The sequence below is a fragment of the Lissotriton vulgaris genome, chromosome 12 (assembly GCF_964263255.1).
Source record: "Lissotriton vulgaris chromosome 12, aLisVul1.2, whole genome shotgun sequence".
NCBI lineage: Eukaryota > Metazoa > Chordata > Amphibia > Caudata > Salamandridae > Lissotriton > Lissotriton vulgaris.
In genome coordinates this window covers 164903889-164921160 of record NC_141700.1, presented here as the reverse complement: position 1 = coordinate 164921160, position 17272 = coordinate 164903889, and the positions used below count along the sequence as shown (strand labels likewise).

General features: G+C 50.2%; 1 protein-coding gene across 1 annotated transcript in view; it reads left to right on the top strand.

The window, feature by feature from the left end:
• Positions 1-17272, top strand: part of BBS2 (Bardet-Biedl syndrome 2) — a 317210-nt gene that overhangs the window by 284527 nt on the left and 15411 nt on the right. Inside the window, exon 18 of the mRNA XM_086947694.1 lies at positions 12701-12849. Within this exon, the coding sequence (XP_086803820.1) occupies positions 12701-12849 (149 nt within the window). The remainder of the gene's footprint in view (positions 1-12700; positions 12850-17272) is intronic.

Below are 17272 nucleotides of genomic sequence, written 5' to 3'. Positions count from 1 at the left end.
CCCGGTGTGTTTCTTTCTTATATCTATAGCAGTGCTTCTCCTACCCCAGCTCTTAGGATTTTCATAACCCCTCTTCTGTTTCTTCCCCCACAACCCTGCTCACTACTGTCAGGCCAGCCGCATTTACTTTATCCCTTGCAGCCCTTGTGCTCCTCTGTGGCCCCATCTCCGTCCTGCTTTTTTATTTAATATTTTTACCCCAGATCCTAATATTAGCATTTTTGTGTCAGCATGCAGTTGAAACAATGAGATGAAATTAACCAATAATAAACGGTCAACCTGTTACACTAGATTGAGTGCTCTACAAACAATATCAGTCTTGAATAAATATTTGCAAGCTTAATGAAGTATCTAGTTAAACTTGTCACATCTCACATTTAGCATTACGGTTGCAAATCTGTTAGATCATTTGCCATACCTCAGTATACAGACCCTCTTTGTATTCTATGCATTTGCCCTATATGTTCAGGTGTTTCTTAGTACTGTCTCTGGTGTCATATGTACAGTTTACTGCATTGCCAACTCCTGCCCTTCATTTGGAAACACTTGATGTTCCTCAGTGTCTACAATTTTGAGCAATATCTCTGTTCCACAGTGTATGCCCTAATCTGAGAAAATGTTTTTCCTTTCATATAATTATTTTAATATATTTGTATTTCCAAACACAAAAATCAGGCCAAAAATCCCAAGGTGCAAGCCCGCTCTCAATTTGACTGATACAGTTCCATGAATACTTATGACCACATCACAAGTAATAAAGAGTCATCTCTACCACAGTCAGTGAAAGACAGACCAACACCACAAAGTCCCAACGGAAAGATAAAATATTAATGGGGAATATGTGACATTGGTAGGTACTAGAGAACAGTAAAGCTGAAAGAGACTGTTAGTTATAGATTCCCTACCTTAGAATTACCCCCAGGAGTCAGACTGGATCCAGAGAATTTTTCTCAGCAGTACCCCTGCGCGTTAGTAGATGGTGTTAGTCAACTCCGCGTCAGTTGTCGGCTTTGTATTTGCCTGGATGACGTAGCGGTGTCTATTTAGATGCCATCCCTGCATGCTATCAGTTCTTTCTTTTTCCGTGCCAGCCTAGCGCAGATCCAGAGAGAGCTACCCCTTTAGTCACTTTTTGACTGAACTTTTTTTAACTTATGTCAACTTCTTTTTTGAGACTTCGACTCCTGGTGCATGAGGGATTTCCCATTGTAGTACCGGCTTCAAGCCCTGCGAGGCCTGTCACAAAATGATGTCTGTGACTGACCCACACCTCTTGTGCCTCTGGTGCCTGGAGCGCAACCACGACCTGAAGTTGTGCTCCGATTGTCGGGCCATGAATCCTAAGTGTTTGTGGGAGCGGTCCTGAAAGCTTTTAGAGGCCCGGCAGTCGGCTCGGTGTCGTTCCCGGTCCCGCTTGAGAGGAAGGTCACAAGACGGTCACTAAGACCCCACACCTCGTCCGCACTCCAAGTCATCCAACTCTTCGGGTAAGTAGAAGCGCAAGAAGGCGAAGAAGCACTGTTGCTCTTCGTCTTCTCACCGTCGGTCAGCTGACGCGACGCGGGACCCGGAGCATCATCGCTAAAAGGTTCCGTCTTCGGTGCTTCCTTCTGGTACGACTCCGCGCGTCCCTCCCTTTCCGGGAGCTGGAGCGTCCCCTGCCCAGCTTTGTGCATTTTATGAAGCATTCCACTCCATCTTTGGTCAGCCCGACTCTGCCGGTGCGCCTTCGGGCCCAGCGGAGACGGTCGGGGGTTCTGGGCCTGGCGCTGGAAAACCCCCCGAGGATCAGGATCCGGATCGACGCCAGTCGACCTTACTCAACCTTTCCCGGTGCCGATCTCAGCGACGACGCCCATGGCGCAAGCCATGTCCCTGGTACCAGCTGTACCCCCGGTCGATCCCGTCCCCATTCTCACCACCGAAATGGACCCAGAGCCAGATCGGCATCGACCAACATATTCCCTATTACTCAGAAGGGGGTGATTAGGATTGAGAGGTGTCTTCTGACCCTTTAGCAGACCAGTTAGAAGAGCCGGACTGGACAGAGAGCACCTAGGTGACTCCAGTGGTCTGGACACCTGCTTTCCTCCCTACCTTGGCTATTGAAAAGGGAGCGATTTATGCTGTGGTGGTGAGAAAGGCAGCTGAGGCCCTGGGCCTGGAGCTTCCTTCGGTAGCAATCAGGACTAATCTCTTGACGGAGGTGCTTCAACTGGCAGCAACCTCATCCGAGCCCCTTTTGCCGTTCAAAAAAGCCCTTACTGACGTTCTTCTGGGCACCTGGTCCAAGCCCAGCACAAGGGCACCTGTGGAACGGACAATCGCCCGGCTCCGGACGTCCCAGTTTTCATCATCAAACACCCTAGAATAGGTCCCTCTTCTAGGTGGACGTTTCAACACAGATTGAATTGAATAGAACCCTTTGAATGGCCGGGCTTGGCATGCAGAATAACAGACCACCTGACATTTTGACTATGGCCACCATTTCAAGCAGAAGGAGAAAATCATGACAGCAGCACAGCGGACTCTACTCTTTTCCGTTTAGAGATACCGAAACCACTGGTAACACTACAAAATCGAAAGTCTTTCTAAGCAGAACTTGACTTCTTTCATTTAAAACAATGGCATTAAATATAATTTGGGACTTCCATTCTGCCTCATCTTCCAATGGAGACTCCAAACCTTCCAAACAAAATCGCTTTTGGAAACTAAAGCAATCCTTAATTTGTGGAAACACCGCCAGGATGCCGTCAGTGGAGCCAAACAAAGAAAGTAAGTCACCAAGCGGGCAGAAGTACAGAAAAATGAGGGATAGTATTCAGAAAGAAGGGAGGAACGACAACGAACCTAGCCATGAAAAGACAGACAGTTCTTGATCAGTTTTTTAAAAAGAAGCTGGGCAATGAGGGAGGGACCTTTCCCAAGGGCATCTCCAGATTGCCCAGTTCCCCATCCGCACCCCTCCCAACACACACTACCATTCAACAAATAGTGGTGACTGAAGTGGGACAAGACAATGTTTAGTAATAGTAGATGGCGGGTGGCAGGAATGGGTGGAAGAGGGAGTCTCAGATTTTAAGCCACACAGTCACCTAAGGGGGTGGAAGGCTGGCCAAACCAAAGTGGGAACATCATAATTACCATTGGGGGGGAGCTGTCGTAGAGGTAAGAGTTATTTTCCCTGGTAAGTTACAGGTTTAGTTATGTTTCAGTTGCTGGGGGAGCAGGGAGAAGAGGTATGATTCACAATTCCATCTTCCTTTGCTACTTCCCATAGGGTAGATCGACTAACTGCACATCACACTGCAGACCCTGTGCATCAACTAACTGAAGTGGGTGCTCAAAAATCATTCAGGAGAGTGGGAGCAGAAACTGCCAAATGAGTCTTTTTCAACGTAAGGGGGCTGGACATACCCAGTGCAGCCACAATTCTGAGGGCACTGAAATGTATGGGGTGGGGGGTTATTTGCTTCCTCCAGGAGATGTTATGTTATGTTATTTGTGGCTTTTATAGCGCACGGCTACTCAAAGAGTGTCCCGGCGCTTTATTAACATCCTGAAAGCAAACATAACACACAAAGAATAAAGAAGGGGACAAAAAGGAAATTTAAAATCTAAGAGGCAAACAGCCAGGTTTTTAGACCCTTTCTAAAGGATAGCATGTTGGAGTTGCTTCGTAACGCAAAGGGCAAAGAGTACCTTTTGGTGCATCACATGTGGAAGCTATGAATCCCCACCTTCCCTACTCACCACTGTGCAACAGCCAAGCCCAAGACTCAAGGAGCAGAGACTCTAATCGCTACACATGTAGCCTTATCCATACACCATTCTCAAGCAAACAAGGAGGGCAGGTGGCTTCTTTTTAATGTAGCCTATCCCGGCAGCCAGAGTCCCTCGCCTTTGTATATGCCCTGAACCTGGGACAGGATGGTTTCTTACACCACAAGGTGCAGAGTCTCATGAGTGCTGCCAAGGGATCCTTAATTTTAGGATGCTACTGGAATTTGGTGCTCGACAAACCGAGACAAAATGGAGCAAATTTGTGGTTCAACAACTGCTGACAACCATAACCTGTGTTTTTTGTAAAGAGCACATTCACCCGGAGGCATCTTGGAGCTGAATAACGGATGTTTATTGTTACCCAACTCAATAGTACAAAAGAGGGTTGGGAACAGATGAATGATCTGGGCAAAGCAGATATGTGGATAGTGAACCATCCTGAGCAGGAAGAGTACACCCATTACTCAGCAGGCCATAAAATGTTAGCTAGACTTGATATGATGTTAATGGGTCATTCATCATGCTCCTGAGTGGCTGACCTTAAAAACGTGGTCTTGATGTTCTCTGACCATCCTCCGGTTGTAGCTACCTTTCTTTGGAAAAGGACCCAGAAGTAACACAATCTAGCTGGCTACTTCATAAAACCCTCCTCAGGGAGCTGGTACCTAGAGCAGCCGTCCAATCACATATAAAAGTGTGTCAGGAAATGACACAGGAAAATGTAGGCTGGAAGTGCTTTATTTGTTTCATGTGTGCTGTGCACACTCATGCCATACAGTGTTGGGCTTGGATGTTTACAACTTTTTTTAAAAGCAGTCTTTTGAGTCACAAGATCCAGTGACTCTGTCTTTTTCAGGCAGTGCGCATGGCCATCGGCCCCATCTTCAGATTGTTAATAGCTCGCTGTTGACGCCCATATTGACACCTACTCGACCTGGAGAAGCTGACTTAGTCGTCGATTATCCATTCTTTGTCGAGGCCAGGATATCTGTAACCAGTTGCCAGAAAACCGACTCAATGAGCACTTGGGGCCTTCCATAGGGACCAGAGAATGTTCCGAGACGTGTGATAGAATGGACCTCATTTCGAAGGTGCCCGCAGTGCAATGCAAAGTACCTGCACAATGACCAACACGTAAAGTATGGCCATCTTGTTGTGCTTTCTAGCCACGCCCCCCCCCAATACGCCGAACCTTGCTTAGGGTTTTTTATTTCTATAAGGACACATCTGCATTCTCTGGATATTGTTGCACCCTCTCTACATTAGCAATGTCAAGGAATGTTCGCAAATCACATAGACCCCACTAAAAGAATTTGCATGGTGTTATTGGGCATCCAGGTTCTTAAACTTTTTGTTCCTGCAGTACCCTTCCTTTGCGAAGGCACAGGAAGAAAGCTTGAAAAGATGCTCTCTTCTTTGTTTGGCTGGTTTTGTTTCACCTGACACCAGGACTTGATACGCCCTGGCTTCCCACCATTACCTCCAGTTTTAGAAAACCGGCTTACTAGAACCATTAGGTTATACTTGTCTATATAATTGGTGAAACTCTGATGTATCAACACAGAGAAATACTTGACCATTAGCAGATCTCTGGAAATTGCTTCTTGCATGACGGCTATGCAGATGCATATGATTCCAGAGATAGTCCTCTCTGCCATGACTGAATGAAAAGGAAAATTTTCCTAAGAAATAATTCTCCATCACGTCATTGGACTTCTATATCTGTATTCTTGCTTTAAAACTCTGGCTCCCTAGTGGTGCTTCTTTAGTGCACAAATCACTGGAGACTATGACTTTGTGTAACAGATCTGCTGGCCCGGAAAGCAATCTTTTTGGTAGCAATCACTTGTATTCGACCAATCGCTGAGTTAGTGTTTTTCCTTCAAAAAAGCTTTATGTAATTCCCCAGGGACTGGGTAGTGCTTCAGAATGTTCCTTGTTTCATTACAAATATCATTGAAGACTTTCACTTAAATCTGGAAATAATATTTTCATAACATTTCCTGTGTTTCAGACATGACCCCATCCTTCCTCGACTGAGGACACTTCACAATCCCGATGTTTTCAACTATCGGACATTTTCCCAGGAAAGAGCAGCTCCTTTTAGTTTCTAAAAATAATGAAAATGATCGACAGAATGCAGAACAATGTCATACATTCACACCAGTACATAGATCTGGGCCTAAATCTATAGTTTTTTTGCACTCCACACCACCCCAGTTCAGACATGGCCATATGCAAATCAGCCTTGACCCTGTGCCTCATGGGAACAGTCCAGCCCGAACTGCCAAGCCATGTCTTTCCTGGACCGGAATCAAGCATCCGAGGACCGGTTTCTGGCTATCAGCCGTCTTCAGCCAGGATAGCTTGACTCCAGTGGTGTGGAGAGCATGGGACTCACTTGTGAGCATACCCATCCCACTCGGTAACAGTTGATGGAAGGCATGGCTTGGCAGTTAGGGCTGGGCTGTTCCCATGAGGCACAGGGTCAGACTGATTTGCATATGGCCATGTTTGAACTGGGGTGGCAGAGTGGGCTAAAGAACGGTGATGGAATAAACCCAGATCTGTTGACTGGGTGTGAGTGTTTGATTGGTTCAGATGCTCCGTCCATCACCACCCCCTTTTGTACCGCTTTGTTCGCCATAAGTTGGCAGGGTATGCTCAGACGTGAGTCCCTTGCTCACTTTGCCACTGGATTCAAGCAAGCTGGGCTGAAGACGGCTGAAATGCCAGAAACCGGTCCTCGGAAACTTGATTTCAGTCCAGGGAAGGCATGGCTTGGCAGTTCGGGCTGGACTGTTCCCATGAGGCACAGGGTCAGACTGATTTGCATATGGCCATGTCTGAACTGGGGTGGCAGAGTGGGCTAAAGAACGGTGATGGATTAAACCCAGATCTGTTGACTGGGTGTGAGTGTTTGATTGGTTCAGATGCTCAGTCCATCACCACCCTCCCTTTTGTACCGCCTTTTAGTTTCTGAGCATCTATTTTTAATATGTGGTGGATTTCTTTCAAACTTTATAGGCAAGACTATTTAAAAGCAAGCAAATGTGGATAAAGCCATATATCTGAAAGAGACACGTTAGTGATAGATTCCTTACCTTAGAATAGATTCCTTACCTTAGAATATCCCCAGGTGCCAGACTGGATCTGGAAAGTTTTGCTTAGCAGTACCCCTGCGCGTCAGTAGGTGGCGTCCTGCGGCTGCCGCGTCCGTAGCTGGTGTAGTATACGCCGAGATGACTTCACGGAGGCTACTTAGGCGCCACTCAAGGCGCGCTGACGTCAGTTCTTTCTGTTTCCGCGCCAGTAAGTGCAGATCCGGTTAGAGCACGTACCCTAGTCATTTTTTGACTATCTTTTTGAGACTTTTGTCTCGTGTTGGTTTTTTTCTCTGGTGCTAGTAGGGATGCCTCTTTTTAAGTCTTGCAGGACCTGCCGTTGCAATATGTCGGTGGCGGACCTTCATGACGTCTGTCTCTACTGCCTGGAGCGCGACCATGACTCCTGGTCCTGTCTGGACTGTAGGGCTATGGCCCCAAAGGCCATGAGGGAACGGCACTGGAAGTTGTTTGAAGTTTGGCACTCGTCCCCGTGACATTCAAGATCCAGGAGTCGTTCCTGTGACCGCTCCCGGAGTCGTCACCACCACTCCTCTTCCCCTTCTTCCCCTTCAGATTTGGGTAAGAAACGACACAAAAGAAGAAGAAGCGTTTTCGCTCTCCGACGTCCCCCGCCACTCCTGGATGCAGACGAGGGGGACAGGGGCTCTGCCCCTGCGGCTCCTTTGGAGCCTGGGAGTCCCGCGGCCTACCCGCCTTTCCCGGGTCCGTCGGCGACTCCCGCACAAATGTAAGATTTCCTTGCTGCCATGGACCGCCTGTTTAGGCCTCGGGCTCCCACCGGTGCACCTTCGGGCCCCGCGGTCCCGTGTCTAGATCCTGCTGGTCTGTCGACTTCTTTGGCGGATGCAGCCCCGGCGCCGCAGGATCCTGCGCCCCTGCCTCTGGCCCCAGCGCCAAGAGGTCCCATGCTGCCGGATCCGGCCCCGGCGCCGCCCTCGGCTCTGCCGGCGGCGCCGCAGTGGATCCCGCTCGTTCCACCTCTGTCCCGGTTCCCGGAGGGATTCGTCCCCGCCTGGGATCTGAATTGAAAACTGGTGCAAGCTCGGCCCCGGCCAGCGCCGTTCCCGGCGCCGTTTATTCCTTCATCGGTCCCTGCCCCTCCGCCAAGGCCTGTGCCTATGGCGCCGGTGGAGAAGGATGACTGGGAAGGGCTTGAGGACCCGCCAGTGTGATTCTGAGCAGGACTGGGTGGACAACTTGGAGGAGGCCGGTGGCCTCTCCCTCGCCCCTGATCCGGTGCTTTCCTCTCCCTCGCCCACTATGGAGGAAGGTGCCACGTATACGATGGTGCTCCGTCGAGCTGCTGAGGTCCTCAACCTCTATCTCGCCACAGTGACACTGAAGACAAATCACCTCACTGAGGTGCTCCAGCCGGCATCCACTTAATTGGAGCCGCTGCTGCCCTTTAATGATGCCCTCACCAAAGTCTTGTTGGGCACGTGGTCACGGCTCGGCACCGGGGCCCCTGTGGATAAGAACGTCGCCTGGCGTCATCGCCCGACGCCGGGTGACCCTGCCTTTGTGACCGATCATCCTAGACCCGAAAGTCTGGTCATTCAAGCTTCTACGTCTCAGAGTGCCTTTCCCACGGCTCTGCCGGATAAGGACTCTAAGAAATTGGAACAGTTTGGCAAGCGGTTCTCCTCTTCGGTCAGCTTAGGACTGCGGTCAGTGAACACCGCATGCCTTCTGGGGCTCTATTCCCACGCGGTGTGGGATTCCGTGGCTCAGGTGTTGCCTCTGTGCCTGGAGGAGGTCCAGACTGTGCTGTCTCAGGCTTTGGCTGAGGGTAAGGACGCGGCTAGATTCACAATTCGTTGTGGCTTGGACACCGCGGACTCCTTCGGTAGGGCAATTTCCACAACCGTGGCGCTTCGGAGCCACGCCTGACTGAGGTCCACTGGGTTCTCCCTGGATGCTCAGAGCTCCTTCATGGACATTTCTTTCGATGGCACTCGCCTGTTTGGTGATAAGGCTGACACAGCACTGGAGCTTTTTAAGAACTCTCGAGCTACGGCCAAGTCCTTGGGCTTTCCTGCACGCGCCCGGCCACGTCCACTTCACTTTGTGGCCATGGCAGAGGAACCCCTGGCTGTTCGTTCAGTCAAAAGCCCGCATAGAACCAGACTCAGCGTGCCCGTGGGCGCGGCGGCCGCCGAGGTGGCTCCGGGGGTCGACGTGAGGTTCAGTCCACCTGCACGACTTCTACCTTGTAGCCTTCCTAGTCTGAGCTTCGGGTCGCACGTCACGCCAGTGGGTGGCAGTATTCATCATCACCTTCCCCATTGGCGTTCTATCACTTCCGACAAGTGGGTGCTGCAACTCGTCCGGAGGGGCTTATCCCTCCCCTTAAAGTCTATCCCCCCGGCCATTCCACCTCTGTTCCACCGCATGTCGGGGGATCACTTTGTGCTTCTCCAGCAGGAAGTTATGGCCCTCTTGGCCAAGGGGGCCATCGAGCGCGTTCCTGGGCCAGAAGTAAGACGTGGTTGTTATTCCCACTACTTTCTGGTCCCCAAGAAGGACAAAGGGGGTTTGCACCCCAGTTTGGACCTAAGGGACGTCAATCACTTCTTCCGGAAGGAGAAGTTCAAGATGTTGACTCTGGCTCAGGTCTTGGCTGCCCTCGACCCTGGAGACTGGATGGTAGCGTTGGACTTGCAGGACGCATATTTTCACATCCCCGTCCTGCCGCCCCACTGGCGTTACCTGCGGTTCACGGTTGGTTAGGAGCATTTACAGTTTGCTGTGCTCCCTTTCGGCCTTACTAGCGCCCCTTGGGTGTTCACGAAAGTGGTGGCGGTGGTCGCGGCTTACCTGCGCAGGTCAAGAGTGTCAGTCTCCCTCTACCTCGACGACCCACGTTCAGACTACAGCCCACCTCCTGCATTTGCTGGGGTTCTCCATCAATGTGCCGAAGTCGCACCTGAGTCCCTCTCAGAAGCTCCCTATTATCGGAGCGGTTCTGGATTTGACCCGGTTTTCGGGTTTATCCTCACAAGCAGCGAGTCCGGGATATTCAGGCTATGATTCCGATCTTTCAGTCTCTATCCCGGGTTTCAGTCAGGATGACCCTCTGGCTCCTGGGCCTGATGGCCTCCTGCATCCTGCTAGTGCAACATGCCAGATGGCATATGCGGGCTCTGCAGTGGGACCTGAAGTTCCAGTGGGCGCAGCATCAAGGCAACCTGTCTGATCACGTCCAGATCTCGGAGGGCACTGCACGACACTTGCAGTGGTGGCTCATGAATCACGATTGGGTCAATGGCAGTTCCCTCTCCCTTCCCCAACCGGAGCACACAGTAGTGACCGATGCGTCCCTCCTGGTATGGGGAGGCCACTTGGGAGAGGCAGAGATCAAAGGCCTCTGGTCTCTGGCGGAGTGCCGGCTCCATATCAACCTTTTGGAGCTTTGGGCGATCCAACTTGCACTGAAGGCATTCCTTCCCTCTGTCCGGGGAAGTGTAGTGCAGGTGTTCACGGACAACACCATCGCCATGTGGTATTGCAACAAATGGGGCGGGGTGGGGTCGTGGACCCTATGTCAGGAGGCTCTGCGCCTCTGGATGTGGCTGGAACATCAGGTCATTACTTTGGTGGTTCAACACCTGGCATGTTCTCTGAACACCAGGGAGGACAAACTCAGCCGCCGGTGTTTGATGGATCTCGAATGGCGTCTGAACTCGGACATGGTGCAAGGTCTCTTTCTGCATTGGTGTGAGCCTTGGTTAGATCTATTCCCCACCGAAGAGAACACGCAATGTCATCAATGTTGCGTGTTGGAATTTCCAGGGAAGCACTCGCTCGGCGAAGCTTTTCGTTGCGAGTGGAGGTGCGGTCGGTTGTATGCCTTTCCGCCTATACCACTTCTGCCCATAGTGCTGAAGAAGATCAGGCGCGACCGGGCCCAAGTCATTCTTGTGGCTCCGGATTGGGCACGAAGATACTGGTATCCCGAGCTAGTCAGCATGGCGATCCATCCCCCGATCCAACTGCCTCTTCGGGAGGATCTTCTGTTGCAGCAACAGGGGATGGTCCTCCACCTGAACCTCCACCTCCATGCATGGAGATTGAGCGGCAACAGTTGACAGCTTTTGATCTTCTTCCCGAAGTCTGTGATGTCAATCTGGCAGCCAGGCGTACCTCCTCGAAAACGGTGTACGCCTGCAGGTGGAACAAGTTTGTGGCATGGTGCACAGATAAGTCTGTAGATCCCCTTTCTACCCCTCTTTCGGAGTTCTTCTGTTCCTTCTCTTCTTGGTCCAGCAGGGCTCTGCTCTGGGCACCATCAAGGGTTATCTTTCTGCCATCTCCGCCTTTCTGCGGCTTCCTGATCAGCCTTCTCTTTTTAAGTCTCCGGTAGTTAACCGTTTCCTGAAAGGCATTACGCAAACGTTTCCTCCTGTGCCGTTCATAATGCCTCAATGGGACTTAAACCTTGTCTTGACATATCTGATGTGCTCTCCTTTTGAACCTCTTTATAACTGTCCTTTGCGTCTTCTTACTCTAAAGATGGCTTTCCTGGTAGCCTTCACCTCTGCCAGAGGCCCTTTCTTCAAACCCTCCTTTCCTTTCTGTTCATCCGGACAAGGTGGTTTTACGGACCCGTCCTTCCTTCTTGCCAAAGGTTGTTACGCCCTTCCACATAGGGCAGACCATCACTTTGCCCACCTTCTTTCCGCCTCCGCACCCTTAGGAAGAGGAGGAGAGGCTCCACCGTCTGGACCCAAAACGTGTGCTCTCATTTTATCTGACGAGCACACAGCAGTTCCGGCTGGATGACCAGCTCTTTGTTGGCTACTTGGGTGCCAAAAAAGGTCGGGCTGTGCACAAGCGGACCATCTCGTGGGTCGTTCTCTGCATCAAAGACTGTTACTCGTTGGCTAAGAAGGAGCCTCCTGTGGGGCTGCGTGTCCATTCCACCAGGGCAACGGCAGCCACTACTGCCTTGGCACGTGGCGTTCCCTTGCAGGACATTTGTCAGGCAGCTACGCCGGCCTCTCTGCACACGTTTACTAAGCATTACTGCCTTGACAGTCAAGTCCAGAGAGATGGCTTCTTTGGCTGTTCTGTTCTCCGTGACTTTCTGGTGTAATCCTGTTCGCAGACCCTCCACCGGGGTTGGTATTGCTGCGGTATCTATTCTAAGGTAAGGAATCTATCACTGACATGTCTTTTTCAGATGCACAAGTTACTACTTGTGTAACAATATATCTGTAAGAGACATTAGTTAGTGATAGATTCCTTACCCCCCCCTCCCATTCTCCCCGTTCTACGAACTGATTAATAGGGTTAAGGTCATCCCTTTCAGGGCCCTAGTTTTCAATGCACCAGTGGTCAGTATCTTGCATGGCTCTGCGTTCCTGGCGCGTAAAGTCGGGCATAGAACTGACGCCAGCGCGCGTGGGTGGCGCCTAAGTAGCCTCCGTGACGTCATCTTGGCGCATACAATGCCAGCGACGCACGCAGAGTCGCAGGACGCCACCTACTGACGCGCAGGGGTACTGCTAATCAAAACTTTCCGGATCCAGTCTGACGCCTGGGGATATTCTAAGGTAAGGAATCTATTCTAAGGTAAGGAATCTATCACTAACTAAAGTCTCTTACAGAAATATCGTTACGTAAGTAGTAAGTTGTGCATTTAGACTGTTGTAAAATGTTTCATAATCTTTGGCAAGCGCTCTTGTACATGACCAGTGCTTGAGCACCAGTAACTTTTTTTTTTGAACATCTATCCATGTGAAAATCGTGTTTACTATCTGAACTCATACACCATTCATTTCTTGCAGGAAAACCATGAGGAAACGATATGTGGACCTCTATGACTACAACAGAGATTTAATAAATGGCTACAAAATTCGTAGCAACAACCACAATGAGCTCTTGAACAGTCTCAAGTTTGTGAACCAAGCCATACAAAGGGCTGGGCGTTTGCGAGGTAAGAAACAGAACTTTTCCTTTTTTCTTGAGCAGAGCGAGGGGAAAAAGCAGGACAGTAAAGTGCATGATCATAAGCAAAACTAGTATAAAAGATAGTGCAGGCTTGTGGGTCACACTTTAAATCTTGTGGCATTGCCCTAAACTCTCCCTGTTTTGGGAAAAGGCTGCAGACCCTTTAAAGGGGATGTTAGGGTTACTGTTGCTCCTTACTCCAGAGGTGCTGCTTCTAGGGATGTAGCCCCCTACACTTAAGCTGATGACACATTGTGAATGTTATATGATCTTGCAATGCCTAGAGGTGGCCAAAGTGAATATAGCACAAATTGGGAGAAAAAAAACAGAATCACCTCTGTTCGCTCAGTGGTTCTAGAGGCTCTGGTCCCTTTTAGCAATAAAACGGCTCACCAGCAACATGAATGGAAGTCATCTGCAATTTGTGGTCAAATGGAAACCAGTTTATAGGATGTGTGGAGCCCTGCCAAACACTGTACTACTAGCCTTGGGCCTCTTTGAGTGAGATGGCATTCCTACATTTAATAAGTTGTGAAAGTGTCTATCTGCCAGTTTGAGGTATGGGCTGAAAGTTATCTATGAGAGCATTGTAGTAGTGCCTTACTGTGGTGTGGTTAGATTTTGTCCCCCTAGTTTGAAGGGTGCAGGGGATAGTTGGGTTGGTGGTGGTTCTATTGTCTTTACTTTTAAACCTTTTTAGATTTCGCCTGAGCATGCGCTACTCTACGGGGCTTTTAGTAAGGACTTTAAACTCTGACCACACACTTGTGCATGTGCTTTTTTTTTTTGCACACGCTATTGGCCTTTGCGTGCGACTTTCTAAGAAAGACAGCACGCAATTGACCAAAGGTGGGTGCATGTCCCGCCTTCTCTCTCCCCTGGCCTAGGGAGCTCTGGATCGGGCAGCAGCGTGGCCTGGTGCCAGCTGCATACATCATATTCCTTGTTAATTAGCACAGCGCGCACCACTCGTGTGCTTGTTGTGGTTTTGTGCTGTAATGAAGCTTGTGCCCTTGCAGTTCCCTGGCTCTCCGGAGGGGGCGCTGTGTGCGCTATAACTTGCGTCACCAGCTCTCCGGTGGGGGCACTTCCAATCCTCCCCCTCACAGCACCTGCACTTCCCACGCACCTGGCCTGTGTCTCTCCTTCCCCCAGGCATGCTGCCCCCCGGAGAGCGTGGACAGCCGATACCTGCATCTCCGAAGGGAGCCCGAGGGCAGGTCACACTGATCAGCGCCTCCTTGGTGCTTAAGGGAGACGTGTTGCACAACCAGGCGATGGTGCACTGGACGTGCGAGAACAGCAGCGTAAGTCACCACTTGTGTCCCGCGGGTGTTTAGGAGGTTGGAGGTGTGTGCACCGTTGAATGTTAGTTGGCGCTAGAGGTGGGAATACTATCAGAGCTGTGAGCGCTAATAGTGTGAGCACAAGTAAAGGTGTGAGCACTACTGTTTACGAGGACCCAGCCAGACAGCCCCCCCTCCCATGGGAGCAGCACGCGCTGTTCGAAGCATCACGCTATATTATGTGAGCCAACCCGGTGTTTGTGTGTAAATCGCTGTTATTTTGTGACACCCCATGCAACAACTGCATGACACGCTCGCTCTCCTTACCGTACTTTAAGCGCCTCAGCTTTCCTAAAGTGAATGCGTCCAAGATTGTATCAACTCCCACTTATCTGTCGCGTTTATCAAGTTTAACATGTGTCCATGCGTGCGGTGTGTTGGAATCCGTGTCTGCACCTGGTCATGTGTACTGAAATATTCAGAATCAGACCCCTCTTCGGGCTGTGCCCAATTTCTTTCTTTGAGTTTACCTGTTGTGCAAAGTCCCTGTTCTCAAAATATCATAACTCAGACAGGAGAGCTTACAAAAATGTGCGTGGTCTCGAACAATGTTTGGCCTACTTGTCTGTGCAGTTGGTGTTACATACAAATGTCTGTTTTGGGGACCGTAACGGCGGCTCGATGTCACTGCAAGGCTGCATCCCCCTTAACAGCCATAGCTGCCAAGTACGGCACCCTGTAGCTAGTGCGGACTGTTTAAGCACTATTACTTTGCACATTGAAATTTCGGAAGCTGTTTTTAGTGTAAAAAAAAAGAAGACAAGTCCCATAATGCAGTGTTCTATTGGGCTAAAAGGGATATACACGACCTGGCGTCACTATAGTTGCCCAGCAGATGCAAAGTTGTTTCTTGGTGCTGGGCCTTGCTTTGTGAAGTGCTTAAAAGCAAATAGGCATGTAACTTGTTTCAATTGCTGTCGTAATTTGGGGAAACACAATGTTAGTTTCTTGTATTGTGAATGTATATAATGTGGACTGCTCTTGTCGAGACATTGTAGAGCTTTATACACAAAATTTCTGAGGTCACGTACATTGGTACGATTAGTGTATGTAATCTATGGCAGTAGGGATGCCTAATTATTTCAGGTTAAAAGGGCGATGTTCTCTATGGTCATTTAAAAAAATCGGTGCATTCTGGGAGCTGTAGTCTTGTTGAGGATAAATGTAACCAATCGGACTGAAGCACAAAAAACAATGATATTTGAATTAATGCGTTGAGGTGGCAGGAAATCATACTGAAAGCCTATTTGTCGCCCCTATGTCACACTGCAGATCGACCTGTGAAATATTTGTTTCAAAATCATCGATGCGCAGCTAGTGCGGGTTGCTGCTGATGAAAAGTGAATGGCTTGGTATTTTAAAGTAACAGGCACCGCCACAGAGTGCTGTTAGACGAGGCGAGATTGTGTTTAAATGATCGAGAAATGCAAGCCATTAATATCACTCCTGCCTTGTATCCATCAGCGGTGCAGGTGGTTTGTTCTTTTGGAAACTCCCTGGCGGCCGTTGGCCTCCCTAACGTCTAGCAACGCACCTGTTGTTCCAGAAATACCAACACTAGCACTGCCGAAAAGATACTATGTGAGGGCAGAGGTCACTGCGAGGTGAGGGCTGCAGTTTCTGTTCGGTCCTGACGAGGGAGCAAGCGTTGGCGCTCTGCCTGTCACCATACAGGTTGTGATATCACGTCTTAGACCACGTGCAGGGGTTAATCGAGCCAATGAGGGCTGAAGTCCTGGATCACTCAAGTGAAGTGTCATAATATTCAACCTAGGCTGTGGTCAATTTATGCTGCATAAGGTAAAATCACTCAAAGTGATGCTATAAGAAGTTATAGCAAGCCCTAAAACACCTTCTTCTTATTTATAATAAGAATGGGTTTCTAGTCAAAGCTAGGATACTGACTATGTTGACCTCTGTTTGTGAAACAAGCAATATTTAATTGCATGTTTACCTATTGTAAGTCAAGTAGTGTTCCGCTTGTAAAATGTAGGCCATCTGGCATGTTAATTTTTTTTTTGTAAATATCTTTTTATTGCAGCAAGGTTATATATACAGACAGTATATACGAGCCATTTCCCCCATCACTGTAGGAATGCGCAACTTCCCCACATCCGTGTCACACAGCCATTCAGCTCACATCCCGGAGGTTGAGCGGCGACATCATGAGGGGACAATCCGCGCCAAGGCATACTGTGTTAAGGCACAGTAACCAAGTGTTCGGGAATTGGCAGTGCTGCTTTTCCGTTCTCGCGCTCCTTCTCCCGTGGCCCCCAGCCAGTTGACCCAAGGATCTTTCTCCCCCCCCCTGCTGGACAGTCCTCCCCCCGCCCCCTCCCTCAACTCTCCCAACCCCAACTGCCCCCCCCTTTCGCCCAGAACGCTCCCAAAACCGCCCCCGCTCTCTCCCGAACCCCCCACCCCCCCAGGCGTGCTAGAGTACCACCGATTCGAGCCCTCAACCCTCCCCGCTAGATCAGATCCGAAACAGAGCATCAGGATTTATCAGCAATTATGCGCAAGTCTTCACATTGGGACGTAACTAAGGGAGCAGCACAGGGGGCCTAACCCATCTCCGCATCAGGCGGGTGCTCTTCCGGAGCCGGGCTGTGCACCGGGGTGTCATCCTCTTCCATGTCCAGGAGCGTGAGGTCCAGGACCAGCCCCTCCCACGCCCTGGCCCTCTCCAGCGCCATGTCATTGCCCACCCTGAGCGCTGCCTGCAGACGAAGCTCACCCTCACACCGTGCCCATTTATGTAGCTCAGTCTTCCAGCGCTCCACCGTGGGGCCCCTGGATGCCTTCCATTGAGACGTGATGGCCCGCTTCGCCAGGAGGAGCCCCAAATCTAGAAATTTGCTAGTGACCCTGTTTTTTGAAGTGTGGGGGAACCAATGTAGGATGCAGTGTGCCATGGTCAGGTGCAGGTCCCTCTCCGTAACCTCCCTCAGAACCTCCACTACCTCTCCCCAAAAGGAACTCAGCTCAGGGCAAGACCAGAACATGTGTTGGAAGTCGGCAAGATCTGCCGGGCAACGCGGGCAGGAAGCCGGGTGGGTCGGG